At 41.2% G+C, this 15,642-nt stretch overlaps 1 protein-coding gene across 1 annotated transcript in view; it reads right to left on the bottom strand.

Moving 5' to 3' along the window:
- srm (spermidine synthase) overlaps positions 1-15,642 on the bottom strand; it is a 41,001-nt gene that overhangs the window by 11,629 nt on the left and 13,730 nt on the right. The window contains exons 26-31 of the mRNA XM_080732659.1: positions 7,515-7,726; positions 4,896-4,937; positions 4,716-4,787; positions 4,281-4,370; positions 2,758-2,877; positions 1,796-2,012 (exon numbers count right to left, since the gene is read on the bottom strand). Of these exons, the coding sequence (XP_080588785.1) occupies positions 1,796-2,012; positions 2,758-2,877; positions 4,281-4,370; positions 4,716-4,787; positions 4,896-4,937; positions 7,515-7,726 (753 nt within the window). The remainder of the gene's footprint in view (positions 1-1,795; positions 2,013-2,757; positions 2,878-4,280; positions 4,371-4,715; positions 4,788-4,895; positions 4,938-7,514; positions 7,727-15,642) is intronic.

Below are 15,642 nucleotides of genomic sequence, written 5' to 3'. Positions count from 1 at the left end.
GCCTGCGATCTTGACATTTTGTACTATTATAGCCATTGTTTTTGGCTTGAAGCGAGCCCACAAAGGAACAATATTTTCTAGTATGCTTTTATCATCTGAAAATACACATGAGCTGTGTTGTTAAAACCATTTACATTATTATGATTTTATCATCTGAAAATACACATGAGCTGTGTTGTTCAAACCATTCACATTAATATGCTTTTATCATCTGACAATACACATGAGCTGTGTTGTTAAAACCATAACACAATATGCATTTATCATCTGAAAATACACATGAGCTGTGTTGTTAAAACCATTCAGAAAATATAAATATCTACAAGCTCGCAATGTGACGCATTGTGAGCTTTTTTACAACATGTACTGGTATAGGTTTGAAGGGGTTAAACTGATCTTGACGCTAATGAATTTAGCTCTCTAAAACTGACGAATAATGTTGGTTGACTTTCTTTTTACAATGACAAAAACGGAAGAAGCTGAAAACATATATGATGATATGATGATTAAAACTGAGAAGACCCACCAAAAATATATTTAGTCGACTAAATAAACTGTAGGTTTAGTCACCTAAAATCGTATGGTTTTTAGTCGACTAAAACAATAAAATCAAATTACTAAAATGTGACTAAAACTAAATGAAATTTGATTCAAAAGACTACTGTTGTGGTATTTTCTGGTATCAAATATAGTTAAAGGTCGTCTTGAATAATACACTGAATAATACACTGAAACTCAAGAATAGAGATGAGTATAACACTCTGCCCTTTATTTCCCGATGTAGACAGAGTACAGAAATAGCGAAGATGCGACACACACTCTCTGTGTTCTTGCCTCCCTTGCATTGGTGCACCAAGTATCCCCCAAACTTCTGCCCTGTGCCAGATCAACAGCTGGGTTTATACAGTATGCCAGGCAGAGTCAAGAACACATCACACAATTTCATTGGATGCCTACCATGTTTTCGTCGACCTCCGGATCACGCCACATCACGCCACCTCACGCCAATGTGCGCAACCTCCCTCGCCATATCTATGTGCGGCACTCTCGCACATCTTCTCTTAACGACAGAAACAGGTAGGCAAGCAATATGACAAGTAAACTGGTTATGCATGCATATATGGAACCAAGTGAGTATACGCTTTCCTTGTCAACACTCTTACTAATGAGGGATGGGGTATCCTCCTGTAAACTTATGGAGGTATGGGATGTGACTACTAATTGCGAAGCTTGATTATAGTGCAATGAAACCCTGTAGATTCGACTTTTACCAGGTGCGTGTCAACATACTCCCCTTTTGTTCCCTCCCCTTAGGTTACGATTTGGCATACTTGACAAATGTCCCATCTTAAGTAAAAGTCTTCTGCTTGCTTCCCCTATTTCCTTCAATTAGTGCCGAATAGGAAAAAGATGTCCATGTTCAGGTCCACTTTTAATAATTCACCCTGTTCCGGCCTCATACCAATGTCTTCTCTACAGGTTTATCATTGCAGTTGCGTGTAGCAGTAGCTAGCTCAGCGATAGTTTGTCACCCCTCATAACCCTGGAAATACATTTGGTAGTTATGAGTGGCTATAATACTCGATCCCATGCCTGGTCATGGAACCACCAGCATCAATTCTCATCCGTTAACCTGGTAATCCGTCCGGCTTTTTTAATGTGACCAATTATTTTCTCCACGTCATGGTCTGAAAAGGCATAGAACCAGTGGTCTACAGTACAGAAGGTCTACAGTGGGAAGAGCAGGAAGCCACTGAAAGTAGTGCATTTGTCTCCATCTCCATATACTAGAAACCTGCCCCCGTAAGTGAAAATTTTCACAATGTCTCCGGCATTGAGTGACAGAGTCGCTGCTCCGGCGGTGCTGTCGTAGTTATCTTTACTGGGCTTCCTGTAGGTGCTGACTTGAAGCTGGCCGTTCTTCACCAGCTTGGCCCCAGAGTAGTAGGAGGCCAAGCCCATAATTGTGAAGGTGAAGTGGTACGCCCCCTTCTGGGGAGCAGTGAACTCACCTGAGACACAACATGGAATCATTAGAGCCCTGCCTGTTCTATGTCTTTCTGATAAATTGAGTGCAGTAATAATGGACCACTGTGGGGCACCACCAAATATGTGTTAGGAACTTCTTTCTTTCTTTCTTTCCAAAATGGAGTAGTTCACACTAAAAATGACTTATTTTCTATCAACTACACAGCTCATGAATCCATTAATTGATGTAGATTCATGTGTTTTAGTTCTATTCCTAAGACAGTAATGTGATGACTGTCTCCTACTGAGTCTCCTGTTGATTGATGACCCGGTCATCAAATTATTGTCTTATGAATGTGGCAAAAACTAAGAATCTAAATAAATAAGTAATTTTTTCCTTTAATTACTTGAAACCTTGCATCCCTATTCTTGGAGGGAAAAAAATCTAAATGTCAGATCTACAAGCTCTCAAGTGAGAGTGAGCTTGTAGAACGGCTATTTTTCGAGGTTTGGTTTGAAGGGAATAAAGAGCGAACCAAGTGCAGAGACAAAGCTGATGTTTATTAAGTATTGACGGTTTAGGTGGTTGTCGGCTTCATCTCTCTCTCAGCTAAGGGGTCCCTGCTTCATCTGTCTCTCAGCTAAGGAGTCCCTGTTTCATCTCTCTCAGCTAAGGGGTCCCTGCTTCATCTGTCTCTCAGCTAAGGGGTCCCTGCTTCATCTCTCTCTCAGCTAAGGGTTCCTTGGCATGAAAAACATTAAAGACCAGTTCTCTGAGGTTCTCAGTACCTGTGGTAGGGTTGTAGGCGTTGCCGTTGTTGATGATGACATGCTTGAACACTACGGTTTCGCGTGAACCAGTAAATCGTCCACTTGCCAACACTGCTGAAAAGCCCACTTTGGGACCAACTGAGAACAAAGAAGAAAGAAAGCAGGGAGAAAACATTATAATTCATCATTATTTCACTACATTTCCTTTGACATTTGAATACCATGTAAATAATCCAATCAGATTTGCATTTAGTCTAATCCATATAGTTGGGTCCAACAGGTCGAGGGCATGGCTGAGACTGCACCCTGTGTGTGTGTGTGTGTGTGTGTGTGTGTGTGTGTGTGTGTGTGTGTGTGTGTGTGTGTGTGTGTGTGTGTGTGTGTGTGTGTGTGTGTGTGTGTGTGTCTGTCTGTCTGTCTGTCTGTCTGTCTGTCTGTCTGTCTGACAGACATGTTTGTCAACTTTACTGTATGTTCAGTATCAATGCTCTGCCATTTAGGCTCTTTGTAATTGGCTGTTCTTTCATATCTGACTGCACTGTCATTGTTTATGACCTTTGTATTAGGCATCCTTGTACTTCTCTTTATGTGGTCATAAATAAACATTTAAAATGTGTGTGTGTATTCATCAGTCCATCTGTGTACAAATAATCTCCGGGACCGTTCAGTGTTTTTCACAATGGCCTGTCAAAAGCCCCTTTTCCACTGGCCCAACACCACACCACTCCACACCACACCGCCCACTTGTGCCAGGTTTTCCACCACAAGGACCTGGGTAGAGTGGTGTGAAAGTGGTACTAAACGTGGTACTAAAAAGTATCCAATCTAGAGTAGGTCTGAGCTAGGCCAAACAAGGCCTAACACTTCATAATGACTGACCACTCACTGACTTTTCATGTAGACCACCAGGATATAGTTGTAATAAATGATAATAGATTCTATTGTGTCATAACCACTATTATAATCTATTATAGTGTATTATAATTATCATAGTAATACATTCATACTTTATAGTGTATTATAATCACAGTTATAATCCATTATAGTGTATTATAATTTAGGATAGTTGTAATACCAATTTATATTGTATTATAATCACAGTTAAAAGGGTCAATTTGTTTCTTACCGATAGGGGTACTTTTGTGTAATGGAAAATGTAGATATTTTTATGTAGTGCGGTGTGGTGTGGTTTAGTGTGGTGTGGTGTGGTGTGGTGTGGTGCTAAAGCTGCAGTCGAAAAGGGGCTATAGTGCCACCAGGAGGCTGATTTTTGCAAAAGGTTTTTTATTTTTTTATTTATTCTTTTATATTACTCCTACAGATTTTGTCCAAATATCACACATATTGGTAGCCTACACATTATATCTATAGTCATTTCACCAAGACAGACCTGTCCAATTTTAAACATTAAATTCTGATTGGCTAAGATTGACTTCCACTACCTGGCCTGGAGGAGAAATGTGCTCCAAGGAGTATGTTTTTTGTTTGTTTGTTTCTTAGTTTATTTAATTATTTGTAACAAAGCATCACTCTTAACTTACCATCTCTCTTGAGGTTTCCGAGGTCTCTGTTGAAGGTGGTCAGTTGTGTTTCAGTTTTTCGCTGCTGTGTTGTCACCTTAGACGTGAGATCTGTGGACACATTAAGAAATATTGAGTAAAAAGTCTTCGTTGAATGCTTGGGGCCCTATTATTGTCCATACTAAACCCTAAACCCCCTAACCTTCTTTTCCTTTTTTTTTTTACCATTTTGAAAAATATTTGTAAATGGTTCAAATGGAATGGCATGGATAGGGGGAACGGTGGCTGAGATATGAGTAGGGCAAAAGTGTGACCTGACGGACAGACTGACTGACAGCCGGTGGAGGTTTATGCATTGAATGATGAATGTCAGATAATATTGTTTTATGGGGAACGGCATTCAGGATGTTTATCAACAAGGCAATTCACTCTAGTTATCAGATTGGCAGAGTTTACCTGCATTCTGCCTGGTCATTGCGTGAAGGTCAGCATGGATCTCGGTCAGATTCTTGTCCATCATGGACAATCCTGCAGTGTTGTAAAGTCCTTGTCACTTATTTGGATCAAATATAAATATAGTATTTTAAAACAACATGTATTATGAATAATATATACTGTAGTATATGTTTAAATTACCTTCCTCCATCTTGGTCTGACTGGCGCTCACATTGACAGACACTGCAGAGTAATATCACAGAAAGAGTTATGTTAAATCTTTAAATCCTTGAACTCCATTTTTAACGTGACTGACAGACAGACAGACAGACAGACAGACAGACAGCCGGTGGAGGTTTTGATAGTGACTGTGACCTGACGGTCGCAACAAAGCATCACTCTTAACTCAGTTACTGCCAAATTAAATATGCCTTCTAATGGCTATATTGCCATTAAATCTCCATAGACTCCCATGTAATTTATAGTGCACAGATCATGCACGCCCATGCACAGATCATGCACCATGTTTGTGCAGGCTGTTCACAGCTTTCAAACAAAAAAAACAGATTGGAAATCCGTTCAGGCATTCTTGAGATAATAGCCATTATGTTTTACACGTTATGTAAACAAAGATGGCTTCCCTGTATGAAAGATGGGGTTGTATGGGGGTGGAACATGCAAAATCGCGATTGAAATCATGTTTACTAGATTTAATGGGGTCCAAAAAAAAAAAAATCAAAACATTTTCTTTTTTCTTTTTTGTTTTTTTTCTAAGTCAAAGTCGATTTAAGCCGTCTGGCAGGGAAGTCCATAGTAAGAATGTTGATCTGAAAGTCGTTTGGCACTGTATGAGCTTACCATCTCTCTTGAAGGTGGTCAGTTGTGCTTCAGTATCTCGCAGCTGTGTTGTCACTTTAGATGCGAGATCTGTGGACACATTAAGACACCAGTTAGCCTCCCTAATCAGGAGATAAGCGACCGTCAGGTCGCATGTATACACACATTGGTCTGTCCATGTTGATGACATGACTTTAGAGATACTGTGTACCGCTTTGCATGATTTTAGGGCAGAATCTGTAGGAGCAGTGTCTTGAGGGCCATGTGAGAAATGAGGGGTGGAGGTTGTGACATACTAGCAATAATAGTCCAGACATCTACTTGTAATAAAAACATGGAAAAACATTCAGTTCTGACTCTAATCAGTGTTGTTTGTTTCAAAAGTTTGCTCAGGTGTCACATAATAGTTAATTTATTTAGTTTTAATTTAAATCTACTCATATTAAATGTGTTGAACTAACATAAAATGTATTCGTGCTAGTTACAAAGAAGTAGGTTAACTCAATATATGTTATTAGTAGGCTATGAACTCCATATTTTTGCTAAAGTGTTAATTAATTTACTTAGTTTCAATTTAAATTAATGCATTACATTAAATGATCTAATATGTATATTTACTTAATTACAAGCCAATACTAAATAAAATTGCTTGTAAATAGTTGCCATAATTGTATTAAGTAGCTCTTGTGTTGTGTAATGGTTTTTTTACAGTCTATGTAATAAATACATCTCCATTATACGCCATAAATAAAGTCATACAACATCAGGTGTAACATTGAATTACTAAACGTAAAGTTATACCTGCATTTTGTCTCTCAGTGGCGTTGAGCCTCACTTCTAGGATGGACAGCTGAGCAAGGAGGGCTGAAATCATACCAGCATTGGCATTAAAGGGATATTCCACTTTCAAAACAACTTTTGGTCATTTTATTGTCTAATCAGGCTTTTATGAACACCATGAACCGTTTTTAATTTGCTTGATTTAATATTTAGATATTTGATGTAAACGTTATCAGGCCATCCAGGCCCAGGGCCTCTCCCCATACACACCCATTGTAACTTCAAACTCCATTTTAACCATGATAGATTCATTAATAACACCCATAATCTTTTACTTAGTTACATTCCACCACCAACCATGTTTTTTCGATAACTTTTTTCATTTATTCTTAATAATTCTTTGGGAAAATGGAAACAATTAAATACGATAAGAAATAATAGAAAATACATTAAAAAAGTTATCGAAAAAAAAAGAAAACACAGCCTGCTCACGTATTAGGACGGTAGTAAGAGTCACCAGAAAAAAATAATGGGTGTTTTTAATGAAATGTATGGGGAGGTGTCCTGCAGGAGGATGCCCTGGTAACATTTACATCAAATATCTAACTACTGAATGAAGCAAATTAAAAACTGTCCAGGGTGTTCATAAAAGCCTAATTAGATGATAAAATGACCAAACGTTTTTTTTTAAGTGAAATATCCCTTTAAATCATGAATGGTAAATAGTAAAAAAAAACTAAAAAAACCATTATTTTTGGTTGTTCATGATTTGACCCAAATCATAGTCCAGTCGTCTACTTGTAATAAATACATCTCCACTATTCACTATAAGTAAAGGCATACAACATCAGGTGTAACATTGAGTTACTAAACATAAAGTTATAATACCTGCATTGTGTCTCTCAGTGGCGTTGAGTCTCATTTCTAGGGTGGACAGCTGAGCAAGGAGGTCTGAAATCATAAAATTATGAATAGTTTACATTAAAAAATAAATTTGTTTTAGTGGTTCATGTGATTTGATCCAATAGTAAAGCTTTCCTGTGTCAATTATGTGGATCTAATATAAATTGCATATTGCACAATATTGTGTATTACACAACCCTGACTCATTGTATCACTGAATTGAATGGTGAATGTCAGATAATATTGCTTTACGGATAAATGCATTGTTTTTTTATCAACAAGGCAGTTCACTCAAGTTACCCGATTGGCAGACCGGACTTGCATTCTGCTTCACCTGTGAGTCCAGGGCAGCCTGGAGCCTGGATTCCAGAGATCCGATGTTTTTGGCGTTGTCGCACGGCCTGACTGCTACACAGGTGTCGGCGGAGTCGCACCCGCCCACAGCCTGCAGGAGTGTCCAGGTGAAGAGGATCACGATGCAAGTCTTTGCCATAGTGAGGAAGTCTGTGCACCTGTTGACACGGACACAGAGAAGGCCTTTTTTATAAGCAGAGACAGAGCTGCCACCTGACAATGACAACTAACTCCTCCCCTTTACGTCTAATGCTTGGTGGTGGAATGTAACTAAGTATAAAATGTATCCAAGACACTTCAGATCTCAATAGAATGGATGCTTCAATCAATGCATGCAAAGTGTGTGAGTGTGCTTAAATGAATTTAAGCATATTCTAAGCGGAGGAAACTAACAAGGATTCCCCCAGTAACGGCGAGTTAAGAGGCCAGCGCCAAACCCAGTCCGCCGGAGGACTCAACCCGGCGGGAGGATCGGCTGCTCGAGGTCCGGGTATCCCCTTCGGCTGCACTTTCTCCGCAGCAGTGCGTCGCAACCGGCTCTGGGTCGGTCTGGAAGGGCTCCGGGCAAAGGTGGCTCAGGCAGTTGACCCCCGACGATTATAACCGTTGTCCTCTAAAAGTATTACATAATGCTGGTTGGAAATACAAGGAAACTGGCAGGTAAATAAGTTGCACCTGCAACTGGAGGGGAATGAATAGTGAAGGTATGAGGAAGAAGGAACTAATTAATGTATTTCATCATCATCATCATAGGTGCGTCGCAACCGGCTCTGGGTCGGTCTGGAAAGCCCCAAGCCCTTCAATGAAGAGTGACTGAGGTCCACATATCCTGATACCTGATATGCTGCAACTAATCTTATGTGCTGTGCTGCACTGATACAGCACAAGATGCTTTTCCTGATGATGATGATGATGAGGGTAGTTGTCTTCTTTATTTCCTTGTCCCGTACTAAAGACTGTGTGACCCAAACAGCCAAAGCACAATGACAATATTAAAGTTTCTTAAAAACAGCATGAAATATTGACTAAAATGAAGGACTCCCCCCCCCCCCCCCCATCAACGTCTAGTCTAAACTTAGACTAGACGTTGATTAGACGTCTATTAGACGTCTAATCAACGTTTAGACGTCTAAAAAACGTTCAAATCTATACCTCTGGTAGACCAATTTTAGACCTGTGCTCAGTGAGACTGAACCAAACAATCCACTTTCCTCTTTCACCTGACAGTGCTTTCCATGCATGCATACAGTGAAATAAATTATACTTCTGTAACATAACTCTGATCAGGAAACGAATTAATGTCAATCATCGTACGTTGATACATTCGTGCTATTGTTCTGCTGGCCTGATCGGCATGACGGCATGCCACACGCACGCACGCAGGCGCACGCACACGCACACACACACACACACACACACACACACACCAACATCATCACAGGCCACAGTCACATGCAGACACATCTTTATGGGTCCCTTCTTGTTTCCTACATTTAGTTTTACATTTTTATTATTTCAAAACATTTTCTAAAAACATTCCTCAAAAAGCTAAGATTTTCTTGAATTAAAGTTAAAGTTTCATTAATAAATAAAAGAAAAATCTAAGAAATTCCATTACTTAGAAAACAAATAGTAGTGAAAAATATAGTATGAGCGAGCCCCGCCTGAAAGGCGAGAACACTAGTATGTTATCCTCATTATTTATATTTTTTTGTGGGCTCACCTGAAAGGCGAGAACACTATGTTATCTTCATTATTTATATATATAGTGAGTTCCGTCGCATATTTGTGCCGCAGACAGTACAAAGGCAGGGCCCTTAGCCAATGAGCCGCAATTGGTGGAAATCTGGGAGTGGTGTTAGCTGGAGTATTGGTTGAGCTTCACATGTCATTTATATAGTGAGTTCCGCCGCATATATCTGCCGCAGACAGTACAAAGGCAGGGAGTGGGAGTGGTGTTAAAGTATTGGTTGAGCTTCACATGACAGTTAGCATGTTGCAGAATATAGTCATGTTGGACTATAGTCCTGGGGAAACTTTATTTATTAAGGACTCACCTGAAAGGCGAGAACTAGTGATGCGCGGGCCGACCCGGTGCCCCCACCCGCCCGCCAACCTGCCTGCGATGCGGGTGGGTGGGTCAAGGTTTCAGACTCAATTCACCGTTTGTCAGCCTTCTGATTGGTCCCTGAGACTCCCTGACTGGCCAACCAGAAAAAAAACTTTCACTTTTCGCTACCAGGGGTGGAGTTATGCAGTGGGAGAATGTCGCTTCAGTCTTCACCGCGGTGCCGTGATGCGGAGCACGGCCGGCGCGCAGTACGGCGCTGCGCGGTCATAGCGATTTCGATAATTATAATGAATAAGCTTCAACAGACTAGTTCACATGAACGATAATGATGTAACTAAGAGATTCGATTGGGTAATATATTTTAAATGGGCAGAATTACAATTAAACATTACAATGTTATGTTGACAGCCAGCCTATAATTCCACAACTTCCTACCCAAGATGCACTGCGCTTTCTCTCATCTCTGTATCCTCTGCCTGTTTCAGAGGATTAAACTAATTAAAACGTGTATTTTCTGGGAAAAAACACTGTTTTGCAATGTAACTACTGTACTTTTTTCTTCCCTTTTTATTAATATCACGTAGATGTGTTTCTTTTGGTACTTTAAATAGCAATAATGAGGCTATGAAAAATCTTTTTTCCCCATTAATTTCCAATATAAAAACAATCTGCCCTGGTTTTTCTGTCCCACTGGGATTAAACTAATTAAAACATGTATTTTCGGGGGAAAACCCCTGTTTTGCAATGAAAACTCTTGTACTTTTGTGTTCCCTTTTTATTAATATCACGTAGATGTTTTTCTTTTGGTACTTTAAATAGCAATAATGAGGCTATGAAAAATATTCCCCCCCCCCATCCACTTCCATTATAAAAATGGGGCCAGCCTAGATACTAATGCATCTAGCTAACTGCAATCTATCTATTCCCTCCTTGTGTTAACATGGGTCGGGATGTCTAGCTGGCTAGGCTAGTTTCGTCCCACCTAGTAACAAGAGCAAAATGGGGCGGGATTTGACAGAGCGAATTGGCGGGTGGCGGGCGGGTGGGTTATCACCACTCTCATGTGCAAAAAACAAATAAGAATAATCACCTGTTCTCATTTGCCTTTTATTCTTTAGGCCTATAAGAATAAGAATACAACGTTTGAATACGAGCACGAGCGAGTGAGTTTTAAAATGTGCCAGAGAGCGAGGTTTCTCCTCCGCTCTTGGTGCGAGGACCGTCCCAATTCTGCTCCTGTTGGGCCCGCGAACCACATTTTGCCAACATTTGACAACTTTCGCAAGTGAGACAGATTTTTTGACTGAATGAACCACGCTCACCTCGAGTCGCTCCCATCTCTCCAATCTGGTGATTAATCAATAACCAACAGGATTTAATATTTTCCGTATTTTGCTGTCTGTTTAAAGTGCGAGGTGCTGTATAAAAATGATTGACATAAAACCTGAAACGCCATTCTTACCCCGACGATGCGATTTAGAGAGAATGAACGTCTTTGAATGAATGTCTTTTGGGCTATGACAATATTGTGCTACTGTAAACCTTTCTGTAAAGCGACTTTGGGTACTTAGAAGAGCCGTATAAAGATGAGCTATTGTGGAGATGATATACCATCTTTTTTTTTAATGCGGGTTGCGGGGCGGGCGGATTCGTTGATTTATATATTGTCCTGCGGCGTGGGTGGGCGGGTTACGTTTCGTGCGGGCTGTGGGCCTTGCGGGTTATGAAAAAAACCTGACTGCATCACTAGCGAGGACACTATGTTATCTCACAACCTAATCAGAATGGGGTCGTGTGTATGTATGTCTGTATGTCTGTATGTCCCAATGTCTTGCATCTGCAACTCCACGTTCAGCAGTTGTTCAATTGTCTCAAAAACATAATACAAAAATCAACAACGCATGTTCCTTGCTGACCATCAACTTTTTTTTTTTTCTTTTTTAACTTTTTTTTTCTTTTTAATATGAGCGCCCGTTAGGGCGCGATTTCTAGATGTGAGCGGCCGCACAGCGGCCGCGAACTTCTAGTCTTCATTATTTATAGAGTGAGTTCCGTTGCAGACAGTACAAAGGCAGGGCCCTTAGCCAATGAGGTGCAATTGAGGTGTGGAAAATCTGGGAGTGGTGTTAGCTGGAGTTTTGGTTGAGCTTCACATGACAGTTAGCACGCTGTAGAATATAGTCACGAGCGAGCCCACACTGTTTCTGAGGAACAGTATCTCTAGTTGCGTATGTTATCTTCACTATTTATCTATCAAGTTCTCCTCAAAATTACGTAAGACATCGATCAGTCAAGTTCTCCTCGACAGTACAAAGGCAGGGCCCTTAGCCAATGAGGTGCAGCCAAAGGGCAGATATTGTTGTCTCCACCAGCCGAAGGCAGGGGGAGAGTGTATGTATTCGCCCCTGTCCGTCCGTCCGTGCGTCCGTCTGTCCGTCCTCCAAGTTTGTTAACAGCTAATCTCCGGCACCGTTGGCCCGGTTGCTGCCAAAATGAGCACACACACTCCCTGGATGCCAATTCAGAACCTCTGACCCACATTTTTCACATGGGCCTGTTCTAGCGCCACCAGGAGGCCAATTTGTGCAAAACTACCTTTTGGCCAGTACTCCTACAGATTTTGTCCAAAAATCACGCAAATCGGTAGACAGTATCTTTACAGTCATGTGATCGACATGGATCTATCTGATTGTCCATATTCCATCCTGGTTGGCTGAGATTGGCTTTCAAAGTTTGTAAGATTGGTCCGTTTTGGACAAAATGCCTCAAATCACAAACGCAGAGTGCAATTAACATGAAATCGCGCACACACGTTCCCACTAGGCCGAGGAAGAAATGCCACTTCAAATTTTTGAAATCAGCCTCATGGTGGCGCTATAACAGGTCAATTCGTGGTTTTACCTATAACTCCACCCATCAGTTTCAAACTTTGTAAGCGCACTCCCGATAGGCCAAGGAAAAACCCTTTCCTTGCATTTTTCACATCAGCCTTTTATAGCGCCACCAGGAGGCCGACTTATGTAAGACACATTTTTGGATATTACTCCTTCAGATTTTACACAAAACTAGAAGCAGTGCTCTTCCAAGCACAGGTCTCCACCAGGTCAGGTAGGTCCTGGTGGCGCTAAATGTGAAAAGGGTGCCATGTCTTCTTTGGCCTTTAACGGCAATGTGACGCTGCATGTATGACTTGAGGTATGTTGTTCCAAAAATGTGTTTGGAAAAAGTCGACCTGCTGGTGGCGCTATCACAAGCTGCGTTCATGATTTAAGTGATTTTGTTCAAAATGGACCAATCCTGCAAACTTTGGAAGCCAATTTTAGCCAATTAGGATGGAATATGAAATATCGAACAGATCCGTCTTGATCACATGACTATAGTGTGTGCCAGCGGCTACGTCATTGTAGTCCTTAGCGGCCATTTCTTGGGTCAAAACACAGGTGTTTCAATTGTTTGATTGCATAGAACTAATGCTATAGTCTAATCAGAACACCTGTGTAAGGCTGTGTTTACTCAAGAAATGGCCGCTCTTAGAACTACATTTGGCACACCCTATAGAGATACTGTGTATTTATTTGCATGATTTTTTTTTTTAATCTCAAGGAATAATAGGAACATTTTTGTTTTACATTAGACGGCCTCCTGGTGGCGCTATAAAAGGCAGATATGAAAAAAGCAGGGCAAAGGTTTTTCCTTGGCCTCTAGGGAGTGCACATACAAAGTTGTACACTGATCAGTGGAGTTATAGGTAAAAACACGAATTGGCCTGCTATAGCGCCACCATGAGGCTGATGTGAAAATATTGAAGTGGCATTTATTCCTCTGCCTATTGGGAATGTGCATGCACAATTTCACCAAAATCCCACACTGCGTTCATGATTTCAGGCATTTTATTCAAAACTGACCAATCCTGCAAACTTTGGGAGCCAGTTTTAGCCAATCAGGATGGAATATGGAAAATCGGACAGATCCATGTCGATCACATGACTGTAGAGACACTGTCTACCGATTTGCGTGATTTTTGGACAAAATCTGTAGGAGTACTGGCAATAGTTAGTTTTGCAAAAAACGGCTTCCAGGTGGCGCTAGAACAGGCCCATGTGAAAAATGTGGGGCAGAGGTTCTGAATTGGTATCCAGGGAGTGTGTGTGCAGTTTGGCAGCGACCGGGCCAACGGCACCGGAGATTAGCTGGTAACGGACGGATGGACGCATGCACGCACAGACGGACGGACGCACAGACGGACGGACAGGGGCGAAAACATACTCTCCCCCATGCCTTTGGCTGGTGGAGACAATTAACACAAATCAGTGCACAGTAGCTCTACAGTCATATGATCAAGACGGATCTGTCCCATATTAAATATTCCATCCTGATTGGCTAAGATTGGCCTCCAAACTTTGCAGGATTGATCCGTTTTGAACAAAATGCCTCATATCAAACACAGCGTGCAATTGTAATGAAATTGTGCACGCACATTCGCAAAAGGCCAAGGAAGAAATTACACTACAAAATGTTCAAATCAGCCTCATGGTGGCGCCATGAAAGGTCTAAGATTGGTGAAGAACACATGCCACCCTTTTTACATTGGCCTATTATAGCACCACCAGGACGCGTGGCCTGGTGGAGGAGACATGTGCTCGGAAGAGCACTTCTTCTAGTTATCTATCAGTCAAGTTCTCCTCGACAGTACAAAGGCAGGGCCCTTATTAGCTAATGAGGTGCGTAATCTATCAGTCAAGTTCTCCTCAAAATGACATAAACTATCAGTCAACTCCTCAAAGGAGACCTAAGACACTGCCTTTGTACCGACAGGACAAAGGCAGGGCCCTTAGCCAATGAGGTGCAGCCAAAGGGTAGATCTTTGTGCCCATACATGGTGTTACATGCGAGCCCACACTGTTTCGTAGGAACAGTATTTCTAGTTGATGTTATGAATTCTTAATTCCAAGTAACCAGTCAGTGACTCCGGAGTTTGTACTTTGTAACTACCATAAATATTTTGTGAAATAAACAGCTTTGTTTGTTTCACTGGTCCCTTGGATCCAATTAACAATTTCTGTGGACTGAACATTTCTTTGATGGCCTTGCTGCACTGGCATTGGGGCTTTGTGGCCTCGAAAGAATTACACTTACCCTAGCCATAAACCAGACAGGAGGAGTCTAGTTTACTAGGCTACACTTACCCCTAAAATGAGGAAATTCCACGCATGGTGCAGTGACGTACAATAACGCACAGCTTGTAACTATTGTTGCGTTAATAAGTGGTGCCATAGTTTTGTACTTTTTCTGTTTTGTGTCTATGGAGTTAACATTAACGCACTAACAGAGGAACTTAACATATATGCCTCCTGCCTGTGCAACGCCTGGGATTCATACACAGGTCTCCTGTGTTAAAGTCTAACATCTGGTCATCTATGGACCAGGGGAGATACTAGACTTTGAGTCCATCAGGTTGAGGCAGTGAGTCACTCTGCTACACTCACCCACCTTTTGACCTCCCACGGCACCGTTTTAACACCCAAGATTTGTACCCGAGTCTCCCGCATGAAAGTCTAACATCTTAACCACCAGACCAAAGGGACACACATCCCTGGCTGAGGCAGTGAGTCACTCTGCTGCCTGTCACTTTTGGAGCATCAGAGAGCTCCTGTTGTAATTGAGTTGAGTCATGGGATTTTGTGTTGTGTGTTGTATATTTGTATTGTACCTTCTTAAAGTTTTTATTCATGGCTTTTTGATTGGACGCAATGTTTTATACAACTGTGTCAGTAAAGTTTGCAAAAGATTGATGCCAATAAATGATTCACTTTGTCAAAATGGAACAAAACAAGGCCTTTCCAAACTTTTGATTTGAAGTTCCACACTGAAGGGAATTCAGGTGTTATTACAGAAAAAGACTCGGCTGAACTTACTGGTTAAAAATCATGTATCATGTGTTTAAAAGTGTAAGCTTGAACAGCAGACCTTTGTTGTTGTTGTCTAAAATACTGTTTAATAAGG

The sequence above is a fragment of the Nannobrachium achirus genome (assembly GCF_963921795.1).
Source record: "Nannobrachium achirus genome assembly, chromosome: 9".
NCBI classification, from domain to species: Eukaryota; Metazoa; Chordata; class Actinopteri; order Myctophiformes; family Myctophidae; genus Nannobrachium; species Nannobrachium achirus.
This window is presented reverse-complemented; position numbering and strand designations above follow the sequence as displayed.